The 15,097-nt window shown below is 43.0% G+C and overlaps 1 protein-coding gene across 2 annotated transcripts in view; it reads right to left on the bottom strand.

Annotated features, from left to right (window-relative positions):
- The window catches only part of LOC137321109 (tudor domain-containing protein 7-like), a 128,051-nt gene that overhangs the window by 39,464 nt on the left and 73,490 nt on the right, over window positions 1-15,097 (bottom strand). For both annotated transcript variants that reach the window (XR_010962712.1, XM_067983318.1), the window contains exon 7: window positions 5,366-6,075. Coding sequence is in view for 1 of the 2 variants with exons in the window: in XM_067983318.1 (XP_067839419.1) it covers window positions 5,366-6,075 (710 nt within the window). In the remaining variant the exon portion in view is untranslated. The remainder of the gene's footprint in view (window positions 1-5,365; window positions 6,076-15,097) is intronic.

Genomic DNA, 15,097 nt, shown 5'->3' with positions numbered 1-15,097 from the left:
TTGCAGCCTCCTCACAGCTTACTTTCCCACTTATCTTTGTATCGTCAGCAAACTTAGATACATTACATTCGGTCCCTTCATCTAAGTCATTAATATAGATTGCAAATAGCTGAGGCCCACACACTGATCTTTGCGGCACCCCACTAGTTACAGCCTGCCAACCTGAAAATGACCCATTTCAGGCCCTACTCTCTGTTTTGTCTGTTAACCAATCCTCTATCCATGCTAATATATTACCCCCAGCCCCATGAGCCCTTATCTTGTGTAGAGCAGGGACGAGGGGGTGAGAGAGGGGACGAGAGAGCACGTGCGAAATAGCAAAAGTTTAATTTCCCATGGTGGACTTATAGATTGAGTGCGCACGAGAAGGTAGGTACAGAGAAAAAGATTGATTGATGGGAATTGCCGTTTTCACCCTACAATAGCCAGAGTGTACCGGAATGGGGAGAAAATTTACAAATAACTGAGTGACAGAAAAAAAATCAACACTATATACATTTGACACCATTGAATAGAAATTATGAGCCAACAACTTGCATTTATATAGTGCCTTAAAGACCTTCAGACAGGTGTGTGGAGAAAGAACATCATGGCAGGACTTCAGAGATTAAGAAGGGTGGTGAAAACTTGGTTGAAGGTTTTGAGCAGATGTTTTTTTAAAAAAAAGGGTAAGAGGCTGGGAGGTTTGGGAAGGAATTAGAGATAGTGGGTCTGAAATGGGTGAAGGCTATGGCGTGGGATGAGGTTTTTTTGTGTTGCTGAGGGGGACTGATGTTTGTGGCAAGCCAGAGGTGATGTTTATGACAAAAGCAAAATATCACGGATGCTGGAAATCTGAAATAAGAACAGAAAATGCTGGAAATACTCAGCAGGTCAGGCAGCATCTGTGGAGAGAGAAACAAAGTTAACGTTTCAGGTCGATGACCTTTCGTCGGAATTGGAAGAAGTAAAGATTTAACACTTTTTAAAGCAAGTACAAAGCCAGGGAAGAGGAAAGGAAGTCAAAAGGGAAGGTCTGTGATGGGAGTGATTAAATAACAAGGGATGATGGTGCAAGACAAGGAGGGTGGTAATGGGACAAGTAAAGAAACAAAAGATGGGTCTGGAGGAGCTGTAAATGGCAACAGCAGAAGCATTACCAGCACCTGCTGTCTGAAAAAAGTGGGAGCAATGGTTATGATCTGAAGTTATTGAAATCAATGTTGAGTCCGGAAGGTTATAAACTGCCTAATCAAAAGATGAGGTGCTGTTCCTCGAGCTTCCACTGAACTTCATTGGAACAGTGCAGGACAGAGAATTAAAATGGTAACTGACCGGAAGCCCAGGGTCACGCTTGCAGACTGAATGGAGGTATTCAGCAAAGCGATCACCCAATCTGGGTTTGGTCTCCCCAATGTAGAGGAGACCGTATTGTGAGCAGCAAATACAGTAAATTGAAAGAAGCACAAGTAAATCACTGTTTCACCTGGAAGGAGTGTTTAGGGCCCTGGATGATGGGAAAGGAGGAGGTGAAAGGGCAGGTGTAGCACCTCCTGCGCTTGCACAGGAAATGGGAGCGGGTGTTGGGGGTGATGGAAGAGTGGACCAGGGTGTTGTGGAGGGAACGGTGCCTTTGGAAAGCTGAAAGGGGAAGGGAGAGGAAGATGTGTTTGGTGGTGGCATCGTGCTGGAGGCGGCGGAAATGGCAGAAGATGATCTGTTGAATGTGGAGGCTGGTGGGGTAGAAGATGAGGGCAAGGAGGAACCCTGTTGTGGTTCTGGCAGGCGTGGGGTGGGTGGGTGGGGGGGAAAGGGGTGAGGGCAGAAGAGCGGGAAATGGGACGGACACGGTCGAGGGCCCTGTCAACCACAGTGCTTTCTGTGGTATATATTAATGATTTAGACCTAAACATAGGGGGCTTGATCAAGAAGTTTGCAGCTGATACAAAAATTGGTCGTGTGGTTGATAATGAGGAGAAAAGCTGTGGACTGCAGGAAGATATCAATGGACTGGTCAGGTGGGCAGAAAAGTGGCAAATGGAATTTAATCCAGAAAATTGTGAGGTAATGCATTAGGGGAGGGCAAACAAGACAAGGGAATACACAATAAATGGGAGGATACTGAGAGGTGTAGAGGAACAGAGGGATCTTGGAGTGAATATCCACGGGTCCCTGAAGGTAGATAAGGTGATTAAGGTGGCATACGGGATACTTTCCTTTTTGAGCCAAGGCATAGAATATAAGAGCAGGGAGGTTATACTAGAACTGTGTAAAACACTAGTTAGGCCACAGCTTGAGTACTGCGTACAGTTCTGGTCACCACATTACAGGAAAGATGTAATTGCACTCAAGTGGGTACAAAGGAGATTTACAAGGATGTTGCCAGGACTGGAGAATTTTAGCTATGAGGAAAGACTGGATAGGCTGGGGTTGTTTTCTTTGGAACACAGGAAGCTGAGAGGGGATTTAATTGAGGTATATAAAATTATGAGGGGCCTAGATAGAGTGGATAGGGAGGACCTGTTTCCCTCAGCAGAGAGGTCAATAACCAGGGGGCACAGATTTAAAGTAATTAGTAGAAGGAAAGTGGGGAGCTGAGGAGAAGTTTTTTCAGCCAGAGGTGGTGAGGGTCTGGAACTCACTGCCTGGAAGGGTGGTAGAAGCAGAAACCCTCATCGCATTTAGAACGTATTTGGATGTACACTTCAAGAGCCATAACCTACAATGCTACGGACCAAGTACTGGAAAGTGGGATTAAGCTGGATAGCTCTTTTTCGGCTGGCACAGACACGATGAGCTGAATGTCCTCCTTTTGTGCTTTAAATTTCTATGATTCTATGGGGGAATCCTGATTCCCATATGGCCAGTCCATCCCTGGACTGCGAGCACAATCAGCTAGCCAGGCCTGGGCCGTGGCAAAGGACACCTGTTCACATCCTGATAGTGGAGACTTGACAAATGGGGAAAACGTTCTTCAGCAGTGCTACATAAACAGCTTCAGCAAGAACTACAAATCCACATGGGAAGTAAGGGGGGGGGGGGCGGCAAAGGGAGAAGCGGGGGGGGTGGGGGAGTGGTGGCGAAGCGAGGAGCGGGGGTGGGGGGGGGGGGGGGGGGGGGAGTGGTGGCGAAGGGAGAAGTGGGGGGGAGCGGTGGCGAAGGGGGGAGCGGTAGTGAAGGGGGGAACGGTAGCGAAGGGGGGAACGGTAGCGAAGGGGGGAACGGTAGCGAAGGGGGGAACGGTAGCGAAGGGGGGAACGGTAGCGAAGGGGGGAACGGTAGCGAAGGGGGGAACGGTAGCGAAGGGGGGGAACGGTAGCGAAGGGGGGAACGGGGGGAGTGGTAGTGAAGGGAGAAGTGAGGTGTGAAGGGAGAAAGGGGCAAGAACGGATGCGTGAGATAGCAAAAGATTTTTTTCTTTCCCACCCACCTCCCTAACACAAAATAACAGAAAAACGTGGAAGGTTTGAAGAGAAAGAGAATAAAATATTTGCATTTTAAGGAAATACTACAAAGGCAAAATGTGAAATGAAGCAAAAAATATTTTATAATGTAAATTGTGGGGGTTCAGGGAGAAAAGGAAAATGTTACCTGCATATCCATTCTTATCTATCCAGTCGTAGCCAGAGAATCACCTGCAATGGCTTCTCTTCCTGCAACGGCACGGTTACCATTGGAGTCCCCCAAAGACCTATCCTTGGCCCCCTCCTATTTCTCACCTACATGCTGCTCCTTGCTGACATCATCTGAAAACACATCAGATTCCACATGTACGCTGACGACATCCAGCTCTATCTCCACCAACTCCCTCGAACACTCCACTGACTCTAATTTGTCACACTGCTTGTCCAACATCCAGGAATGGATGAGCAAAGATTTCCTCCAACTAAATATTGGGAAGACTGAAGTACATTGTCTTCAGTCCCCGCCACAAGCTCCGTTCCCCAGCCACTGACTCCATCCCTCTCCCTGGCCACTGTCTGAGGCTGAACCAGACCATTCGCAACATTGGCATTTAATCTGACTCTGAGATGAGCTTCCGACCACATATCTGCTCCATCACCAAGACCGTCCACTTCTACCTCCACAACATCGCCCGTCTCTACCCCTGCCTCAGTTCATCTGCTGCTGAAACCCTCATCCATGCCTTTGTTACCTCTAGACTCGACTATTCCAATGCTCTCCTGGCCGGCCTCCCAAAATCCACCCTCCATAAACTTGAGCTCATCCAAAACTCTGCTGCTCGTATCCTAACTCACACCAAGTCCCATTCACCCATCACCCCTGCGCTCTCTGACCTACATTGGCTCCCGGTCCGGGAACGCCTCGATTTTAAAATTCACATCCTTGTTTTCAAATCCCTCCACGGCCTCCCCCCTCCCTATCTCTGTAACCTCCTCCAGCCCTACAACCTTCCAAGATCTCTGCACTCCTCCTATTCTTACCTCTTACGCATCCCTTATTTTAAATTGCTCCACCATTGGCAGCCATGCCTTCAGCTGCTTCGGCCCTAAGCTCTGGAATTCCCTCCCTAGACCTCTCCACCTCTCCTCCTTTAAAACCCTCCTTAAAACCTGCCTCTTTGATCACGTTTTCTATGTGGCTCAGTGTGAAATTTTGTTTGATAACACTCCTGTGAAGTACATGGGAACCGTTTACAATGTTAAAGGTGCTATATAATTGCAAGTTGTTGTTAAGAAGTTTTTGTAAAGTACCAGATTAATAACATTACAAGCTAGAGGTTAGAAATTACACTAAGCAACATTAGTGTTTGTGTAACATTCCTCCATCTACTTTAATGGCAGCATCAGTTTATTTTCAATGGGTTAACGCCTCCATTAAATAGCTGAGGAATGTCACAAGAGTGTGTTATGCATTCATCCAGTAATGTCAGCAACAGTAATCACTTGCCTTATATCTGTGATGTCTGTGCCTTTCAGCATCAGTAAGGTATGTAAATATTTTAACTTTGTCAGTCACGTGATACATCGCTTTAGAAGATTTACCGTATTACAGCAATGAGTGAGCTGTTATATTTAGGCCACAACAGGACTGTGGTAAATATCAAAACTACACTCAGGCCCCAGACATCCAAAGAGCAAAGTCACAGGAGGTCGACAACTGTGAATAAAAGATTCAAATACATTTCTTCTGAAGTGGAAAAAAAATTGCCTTGGCCAGTTGTGCTTTTTATTCTAAATTGAAACAATAGAAGTGACTTTATAGCCAATCCAATAAATCGTGATATTGACAAACATTAAACTTACAACCAAAGCTTACAACCATGCTGCATGTGCATTGGTTTGATTGAGATGTTGCAGATCCTTTACTGTGCTCTCCTTCCTGCACTAACCTGTAGAAATGGCAGATTTTGAGGAAGGCTCACCTGATAACAGCTTCAACAGTGGTGTAAAGTTCAACCACCAATACAGATGGGAATTGCTCTGCTGGAATGCTAAGTGGGGGAGGAGCAGGCTGCATTGAGCAACTTTCTGTAAATTCGTCAGCAATCAGAGTCACCTCATTTTCAGTTAATGCCAGTTGGTCAGGATCAATACAGGTTCTATGTGAACGAAGTCCTACATCAGTGAACTCCTCCTTGATGATCTCTTTCAGTTCTGGTTTCACTAGAGCAGTGGGAGTCACCAACACTGGGGAAAGGATCTCTTTAGGTTTATCATTTTGCTCATCAGTGGTTTTCATCATTTTTGCATAAAGAATTGCCTTTTTGCGATCACCAGATACTGCATAATCCACAGTGCTAATGTCAGATAAGCAGTCAAGATCATCCAAAATACTCTGAGGAAACTGCATCTTGTATGTCTCTTCAAACAACTTTGGAAGTGCGTTGGCCCAAAGTCCACTACTGTACCTCTGTAATAACTCAGTGACTTTTTCTTTCACCTCTATATCCTTTGCAACTAGGCTTTTCGCTGCAACTGGTTTCCCTCCTTGAGCTACAGTTTTACTAGAAACTAGTAACTCCTGTTTCTTGTCAGCTGACTTCTGATTAAAACTTCCCTTCCTTTGCTGTTGGCCACTCTTTGGAGGATAAAGCAGCAATTCTGCCAAACCGCTACACGATGGCTTTTCAACCTAAACAAAAGAGTTAGATCGACATGAGTTCAGTTCAGTGCAAGGCTGTCCATCTAGAGGCATTTATTTTATCAAAGCAAAAAAAATGTTAAAAAAGTGAACAGCAACAACTGATGCACTATCCTCTTCGCCAAAAAGGAAAAATTACACATGTTCAAACCAGACAACTCAGATTTAAAAAAATAATTCTGGAACTAAACAGATCTGTCGGCATCCAAAAAGACAGGTTAACATTTTGGGTGTTGACCCTACGCCCGAACTCTCAGGTAGTGTTAACAAGTACGCTTCGAATGTGCACTAATGGACTTAACTGAAGGGACTAAATGAACATGTCAACTCTCTCTTCTCCCAAAGTGCCAATACTAAGAGCATTAGTACTCGATAAAACTTACCTTGAGAGGAGCCCCAATGGCTTGGTAGGTAAGTGCATCATGTGCTATGGTGATGAGCTAGATCATGGTCACAATCCTCTACTTATGAGCATTAAGTTGTTGTAGGGTTACAAAGGGAAAAACCACCATGGCACGAACATTAGGCGTATACACCTATACAGTTCAAAACATCATCTTAGCATGCGTCCAAAACATTGCATCTCTTAAAAGGTATTGCCACATCTGTAGTTTGCTATGCTTAATCGCTCAAATATAAAGGCATTAGGAAAACATATCAATTAGCAACCAGCTCAAAACCAACCAAGTTGTTCACTTTTTTTAAAAAAGGATATGAATTGCAAACAGTCCACCACAAAGGAAACAACAAATTTTGTCCAGATGTTTGTGGCCATGTTGCTTTTGGACCACAACACTCTGAAACCCTAAATTAAAATTTAAAATACATTAGACATTTAAAAGAACTCAACACTAAACTTACCCATTACAGATTAAAATTCCCGGGTACAACTTTCCCACATACATACACGCCTGTCCTATCTCTAGGGTCTGCAGCTAGGAATCTTCACATAATACTTCCCAGGCTATTATGCATATGCACAAACTCAGTGCCTCTTTTAGGATGCCCCACTCAAGCCCCAGCTTTTCTTGCTTCTGCTTGGCCTAACCAGAGTCCGACTCCTAGCATCACCTCCCTGTGATCAATGCCACTGAAGAACCAATTGTTTGAAATAAAAATTTGTGGGCTGCCCTGATGGCTTTGTGATATGAGCCATAAAGACTAACCAGGGAACTAGATTCCAGGTTTGATACAATGGTCTGTGCCAAGTAAACCAATCTTATCCAAGATAGTGGTGGGAGCAGTACATTTGGGCTTAACGCTCCCAGGCTGTAGAGAATGAAAAAGTAATCAGCCAATGTTATCCGTTCTAGAATCACTATCCTGTGAAACCTTGCTGGAAAGTACGTTTGTGTAGATGCCTGTTGAGGACCAGATCAGGCTTGGCTGTGACATCCAATTCCCAACAGTCCACTGGCGCTCATTATCTAGGCTTACGTGAAAAATTGGCACTTAGGTGAAGCGTTGGAGAGCAGTGGGAAATTTCTGACCATTTTAAACTGAAGCTGTCCTCCCTGACTATGAAACCAATTAATTGCTTTGATGACTGGAACAACTTATTTGAAAAGTGGATTGACAGACAGTAACACAGGTGACTATTCTTTGAAGAATACTGAACAGAATATTGGTAACAGGCAAAAATCTCAGATTTGATGCTCATTTCCTGGGCATTAACACATGGCTTGCTGTGATGAGTCGTTGCTAAAGACAATCTTCAATCTGATTACTTTTTCATTAAAGGAAAAGATGCTTTTAAAACCTACAAACTTTCTTGGTGTCTTCAGTTCCCTGCTTTGCCATGCCTGTACACACAGAGGGTTAATAAGAGCCCTGTGAGGAATCAACTTCCACAAAACTTCCATTAGAGACAATTATTCAAAAGCTATTGAAAAGAACAAAGATTTCAGACTTCCTTTTTCTGGTTTTGTAAAAGTTTATATGTGGTCTAAATCTGTTTATTGCACTTTAAATAAATTTGTCCAAATAGTTTTAGCCTGAACTCATTGTCCTAACAATGCTATTTTATGGCTTTGGAAGTGACAAGAATACATGGTGTGCATCACAGTTATTCACCAGTGAGCAATAACACTGATTAGGGGTTAATTGTTAAACCCAGGCATGCTGTCCCATACACAGTGGTGAATAGGAGCAAATTTTGGCTCACACGACTTGGTTTGCTTATAGAAATTGGTTTGATAGTAGTTTGCACGCCACATATTTAGTTAGGAGCGATGGGGGAGGGAAAGCAATTTGCTTAAAAAGCAATTTTAAATGCTTTGCTGAACTTAATCAATTGTAAAAATATGACTGACCTTTTCCACATTCGTCACTAGGTACAATAGGCAACAGTGCACATCACTTGATATGCTTATACTGAATATACCTTTCAATTTCAGACTAATTTACAATAATCTGGCTAGGTTCCCAAATTCCCTCCCTGGCTAAAGGCTTTGCTCCCCATTATATGCTCTGTCTGCTCCTCACAACCCCATTCTCCATCTCCCCCAATACCGATTGAGAGTCTGCTCCTACACACTAGAGGCAGAACTTACCAGTACTGCTCAGTGTGAGAAACTCGTAGGGAGAATGTAGTAGTTTCATTTTTGCCGAGGAATATGTGCAAGCTCTGCCTCATTAACATAAAACTGACTCTCTGAACTTGGAGAGATAGCAGGAAAGAGAATGGGATTATAAGAGTGGCTAACATAGGACAAAAAATAAACCCCCGAGAAATAATGAGAGCAAAGGATATAAAGTAGGAAAGAAAAATAATACCCAAATAACAGAGGGATAAAGAATAAGCAAATGCATCGAGACACATCCAAGCAGACAGAGTATGGCATCAAGGAGCCCAGGCAAAATTGTAGTCAGTGGGGGTTAAGGTAATAACACTCCAGTGGCTGGTGCAATACCTGACACAAAGGAAGGTGGCCTTGGCTGTTGGAGGACAATCATCACAGCCCCAAGGCGATGCTGCAGAAGTCCCTCAGGGAACTGTCCTCGGCCCAACCATCATCAGCTTCATTAGGTCAGGAGTGGGGCTGTTTACAGACTATCCCAGTGTTCAGCTCTATTAACAACTCCTCCAACAATGAAGCTGCCCATGTCAGCCTACAGCAGCGCCTGGACAACATCCAGGCTTGATCTGACTCGTGGCAGGTAACATTTGCACCATATAAGTGCCAGGCAATGATAATCTCTCACAAGGAAAGATCTCCACCTCCCCTTGATGTACAATGGCACCATCAGACTTCCCCACCATCAACATCCTGGGGATCACAAGTGACCAGTAGCATAATGGACCAATCATATCAACAAAAGCAGGAGAGGGTGGGTACTCTGCAACAACTGGCTCATATCTTGATCCCTCAAAATCTCGCCACTATCTAAAAGGTTCAAGTCAGGAGTGTCATGGAATATTCACCAATCGCCTGGATGGGTGTATCCGCACCAACATTTAAGAAGCTTGATACCATGCAGGACAGAGCAGTTTGTTTGATTGGCATCCTGCCACTGGGCTCGATATCCACTCCTACCACCGCACACTGTGGCTACAGAACTATCTACACAATGCATCTTAGCAATTCACTGAGCATACTTTGGCAGCAACTCCCAGCCACGTGATCTGTTCCATCAAGCACAAGAGCATCAAGATCATGGGAACCCTATCACCTACAAGTCACATTCCATTCTAACTTGCACATACGTCACTGGAATTCCCTACCTATCACCATCATGGGAGTTCCATCATGCAAAGACTGCAGCTCACCATCACCGTCTCAGGGAAACTAGGGATGAGCAACAAATGCAGCCATCCCAGCTGTGCCCACATACCAAGAAGCAAAAGAAAAGGAAAAAACTGAAAGAACAACAAGAAAAAAACAAGAGGGATATGGGGTTTCTCATGCCAGAAGGTGACACCCATTAATCCCAGTGACACCCCCAAGACCACATGGAGAATATTCTATAAACTTCAAATGATTCCCATCACCCTATTATATAGATCAAAATATTCTCTGTCAACAGAACCCAAGTTCATAACTTAAATGCAAACTAAGTGTAAACATTTTACACACTCACTATTATGTCTTACTAAAACCAAGTGGAGAAGAAAAACTATGAGGCAGCCTTGGGAACGTTTCATTTTCCTCTCCTCTCCCCCACCTCTCATCACGTTTATTAAAATCCTAATAACATTGGGCCGCCTTATCAGATGTGTACTCACACTCTTAAACATTTAAGTTATACCAGTCCTTCATTGGCTGAGCTTTAGCCTTGAGATCGCCGCTGCCTGCAGCCTTCCTCAGTCCCTATAAATAACAACTTGTGAGCAGTAACTGCTTCCCTGATGTTGATGATGTGGACTTAATTATTTGTGTTGTCCAGCAGTGGTAGGCTCAAGATCTTCCCTCCCCTTGAGCACTGACATGCAGTAAGCTCCAGCCTTTCTGTTCTGCCTGTACATCCCTTTTCATTTTCCCAGGCCTTTCTGCAGAGCAGCTGTATGGTTTGATCCCCTTGCCACCCTGCCTATAAAAATGAAGTAAGTAATGTTTAAAAAAACTAGTAAACCAAATCTAAACTTCAAAAACCACAAACATACTCGAATTCTCTGGACATAGGTGTAGGGAGACAGGAGAGGATATATGCGTCAAGCCAAGTCGAGCTGAGAGATGCTGAGTTGGATAATGCAGAGAGGTTGAGTGGGCTGGAAGCTCACCACTCAAGAGGGAGATAGAGCTTATTATGATGCAACAAAGGGCTAGATTATTCCAGCCATTCACGGTCAAAGGGCAGAAAACCTAGCCCAAGACATGTAAGTAAATCCAGCAGAGTCCAGACTGATGCTGGTGCCCAGTTGACAACTGACATGCAAGGAAGGCAAGACCTATAAGTCCTGGCTGCTACAAATGGTACTCCCAATTTCAATGTATGTTTAGTGGCTTTTGGTGATTAGTCCAATGTTTGTTTCTCTTTTTACTCATGAAGTATTCATCCCTGCACCCGTCAGCTCCAATCTCAACTTCAGACCCACCACCAGCCTGTGACCCAGCACATGGTCTTGGACTTTTGTCAACAGTTACACACATCTGTACACATTAAATCAAATGATTTGAATCTCCCATCCTCCAGGCAGCCATGGTGACTGATGAGGCATTAATGCAACAGTCTCACTTTCTCGAACACTGCATTTTCTGCTATCCAGATAGCATGTGTTTAGCTCAAAGTCAACCAAAAGGAGGAAGTGCCTCAGGGGTCTGACCACAGCTCTGAACAGAGATCAGCTGAATGGTGAGACAGGTAAGAATTTATGTTCTAATAAATTGATGTGCGATTCAGGGAACAGGAAAACTTTATTGTGTGTGTGTTTTGTTTTGTGCTGTGTATGTATACACAGGCGTACTTACAAGGTGGTACGTCACTGTACTTTACCCATGGTATGCATTCTGGAACAAAGCATAAATAATGCAATAACTGCTCCAAATCTCTTCTCTGTCTAGCATCCCTGGCCAGTATACAAGTCTGATCATCAATCCTTCTCTTGCCTCTACCTCCAAATCCCTGAACAGCACACCGCCACCCCCCCCGACCCCGACCCCCTCCAATCAGTCATGGTCTTTTGCAATCACTCTCCATTTCATCAATACCATTATAGTCCATGCTCCTCTGAGCTCAAAAAGCACTTGTGGTAAAAATGAAGCATTTTTACCTTATGATTTAGCTTGGTTGGCTTCTTCAATTTGGCCATGATACATAAGCAGTTAAAAACCAGGTTCACTCAAAGAAATCATGTTCTAGCTTAGCTTGATACAATTCTTATAAATTCTAGTCAGTTTGCCAATCCCTGTTTCCTAAGGGTGAAGTGGGAAAGCATTCAACTTGTTTATCTTATTAGTTTTCAATTCTTGAAATGTTAATTTATCTTTTCTCTTCACAGATGCTGACTGACCTGTTGTATTTCCAGCATTTTCCATATTTACTTCAGATTTCTAGCATCTGCAGTTTTTCTTCATTCTTAATCTAACACTTTCTTTGTCAGGAGCTTAAAATTGACCTCCCTTACTCTTTCCTTCCTCCTACAATCTGCAGGCTTTAAAAAGTTTTTCACCTAACACTACTACTAGATTTCTCCAAACTCCCACCTGTTTGTAATTCTCCTGCCCTCTTCTGAAGACATTGATTCCTTGTTGGGTATAGTTCTATGGACTCTGGTAGCTCTCTGGTACTTTGCCCAAGGGGCCATCATTCACATGCTAGTCTCAACAGTGTCACAGCAGGATAGCTAAAATTACAGCTGAGCCTGATCCAGTCCTCATCTGACATCCACACACAAGCACTTCCAGCACTTGTTCCTCAATAGCTTTTATGAGAGGGAACACTGGCTGATATCAACCCTCCCCCTGCCCCCAAACTAGGCACACTACAGTTAACTGTAGCATCATGGTTGAGATCAGTCAATGCAACAGAAACCAGGGAATTAAATTAGAACCATCCTGGTCTGTATGGCTCAGCTGCGCACTGGATAAATTTGCTAAATCATTGGGGTTTTCTATTCTTATCAACCTTGGCATTGCACCAAGAGCCTTACCCTTCATTTTCTCAAAAAGAAAATTCTCTGTACAAATTGTTTTATATGCTAGTTATTTACAGCACCTGGACTTCAAAACACACTAGCTGCAATACGTAAATACTTGAAGGTGGCAATAAGAAGCACAAATATTAAGCTTCTGGACAACTGGAAATATTTAAAATGGAAATGGCTCCCCTGAAGCAGAGACAATTAGGACATTAAGATGTAGAGAAATAAAAGCAATGACAAGAACTAACCAAAAATAAATGAAGGAACAGAAGAAAACTACAAGGAAATAGCAAATGAGAGCCTGGATAATTCATGACATATATAAGCACAAAGAACTACCAGTCAGATGGATTAATAGCGCTGTTTAAACTCAGATGCAGTAGCTGAACACACTTCAGCCATTTAGGGTGTAGGCAGCTTAAAATATCAAGAACAGTGATACAATGCAACTATGAGCAAATATCCATTTCATATAAAAAACAAAATGATCTGATTTGGTTAAAAATTGTGTAGTCAACTCTTTGTTGCATTTCATCCAGTTTTTAAAAAAAATGATTCTTCCATCTCTTTCCACATTAAAATACAGTTTTATGATTTGCAACATGATCTCTTTTATGGAAAATTGCCTGTAAAGTCTTCATTACAGGTGAGCATCAATTATAGACAAACTCCCATAGCATCTGTAAAGATATGTCTAAAATACAAGAGCATAGAATCTATTAATACTGCAATGCCCCCACCCATTAAAATTTAATTCAGTCAACTCACCACATTTTGGAAAAATACAGCCATCTTTTACAGATTTCATGCACTTTTAGCAATATTCTTCATTCTCAGCAGTACGATGCAGGTTTTGTTCTAACCTAGTGCCTTAGACTCTCCTGTCAATCATTGTGACGTTGCTTTTGCACACAGCACACTTAAGGGCAGAAGAAAAATTGCATTGCTTGCCATAAAGCTGCTTATATCAGATAGGAAATACTTGCTCTGCAGACCCCACTCTAAGCCTTTCCTTTATGAGACACACACGTACAAAATCATTGGTGCACTGTCACTCTTAAAAGCAATAGTAAAAGATTTCTAATAAAACAGTGCAATGACACGGCATGAGGAATTAGTACTAGTGCTGAAGTCTGACCTTGGTGGGGGGTGGGGGGGGGGGAGGAGGACAAAGCTGTACAGCATTTGGAAAAGTGAGTGATTTTGAGATAGTTTAGGAAAGCTTTACACTTTTTCAGTAGTATAGATGTCTGATGGATGCAAGACAGTGCAGTTCCAACATGGTAAGGACAAGAGATTGAGTAGACTAGGCCTGTATTCTCTAGAGTTTAGAAGAATGAGGTGATCTCATTGAAATATACAAAATTCTTACAGGGCTCGACAGGGTAGATGCAAGGAGGATGTTTCCCCTGGTTGGGGAGTCCAGAACCAGGGATCACAGGACTGAGATGAGGAGAAATTTCTTCACTCAGAGGGTGGTGAATCTTTGGAATTCTCTACACCAGAGGGCTGTGGAGGCTCAGTCATTGAGTACATTCAAAACAGAGATCAATAGATTTCTAGATATTAAAGGCATCAAGGGATATGGGATAGTGCAGGAAAATGGCGTCGAGGTAGGAGAACAGCCATGATCTTGTTGAATGGCGGAGCAGGCTCGAGGGCTGGATGGCCTACTCCTGCTCCTATTCTGGAGAAATGCAAACATTCTACAGAATTATTTGCTCTGATGTTAATATACCAAAAGCTAATTTGAATAGTTTGGTTAAATATTTACAAAGATTTCTGATTTTAAATGTATCTATCTCTCACTGTGTACTGCATCTGATTTAGGTGGAAACCCTGCTCATTATATAACAAATAGAAAGAGTGGAGTAGGGTGAAAACTACAAGAAAGATAAATGGACTTGGGATGAGCATTTTCAAATATCGGTAATGTAAATAAGTTATCCATTGTGGATGAAAGTTACAAGATTACTATGTCAGAAAAGGTGGAGTTAAAGGATTATGTTGAAGGGGGCCACACTGCAGTTTCTAATCATGTGCACACAAGCAAAGGATTTTCAAAAGATGACCATATCTGTGGCAAAGGGCCAGATTGTAATATCATTACTAAAGGTTGAGGCTCTTCACGTTTGAAATTACTGAACTGTGCCAAATGGTACCAAGCAAGCTAAACATCTCTGGTGACCATAATTCTTCAGCCTGTGACTATGAATGTCATGGCTGTTCTTACGATGGCCCATTCTAATGGCCAATGGTGATTTAGTGGGCCTTAGCCAGAGCACAGTGCTCACCTGTAATGAAGGCTTCATAGATTCATATTTCCAGTGGAGTTAATGAGGCATAGTTGCAGAGAGTGCAACAATTTTATACTATTGCGTTTCCCAAAGTCTTGAGTCTAACCAACTGCAGATATATGAAAATATGCACATT

The sequence above is a fragment of the Heptranchias perlo genome, chromosome 4 (genome assembly GCF_035084215.1).
Source record: "Heptranchias perlo isolate sHepPer1 chromosome 4, sHepPer1.hap1, whole genome shotgun sequence".
Classification (NCBI taxonomy): Eukaryota; Metazoa; Chordata; class Chondrichthyes; order Hexanchiformes; family Hexanchidae; genus Heptranchias; species Heptranchias perlo.
The sequence above is the reverse complement of the archived record's forward strand: the minus strand, read 5'-3'. Positions and strand labels throughout refer to the sequence as shown.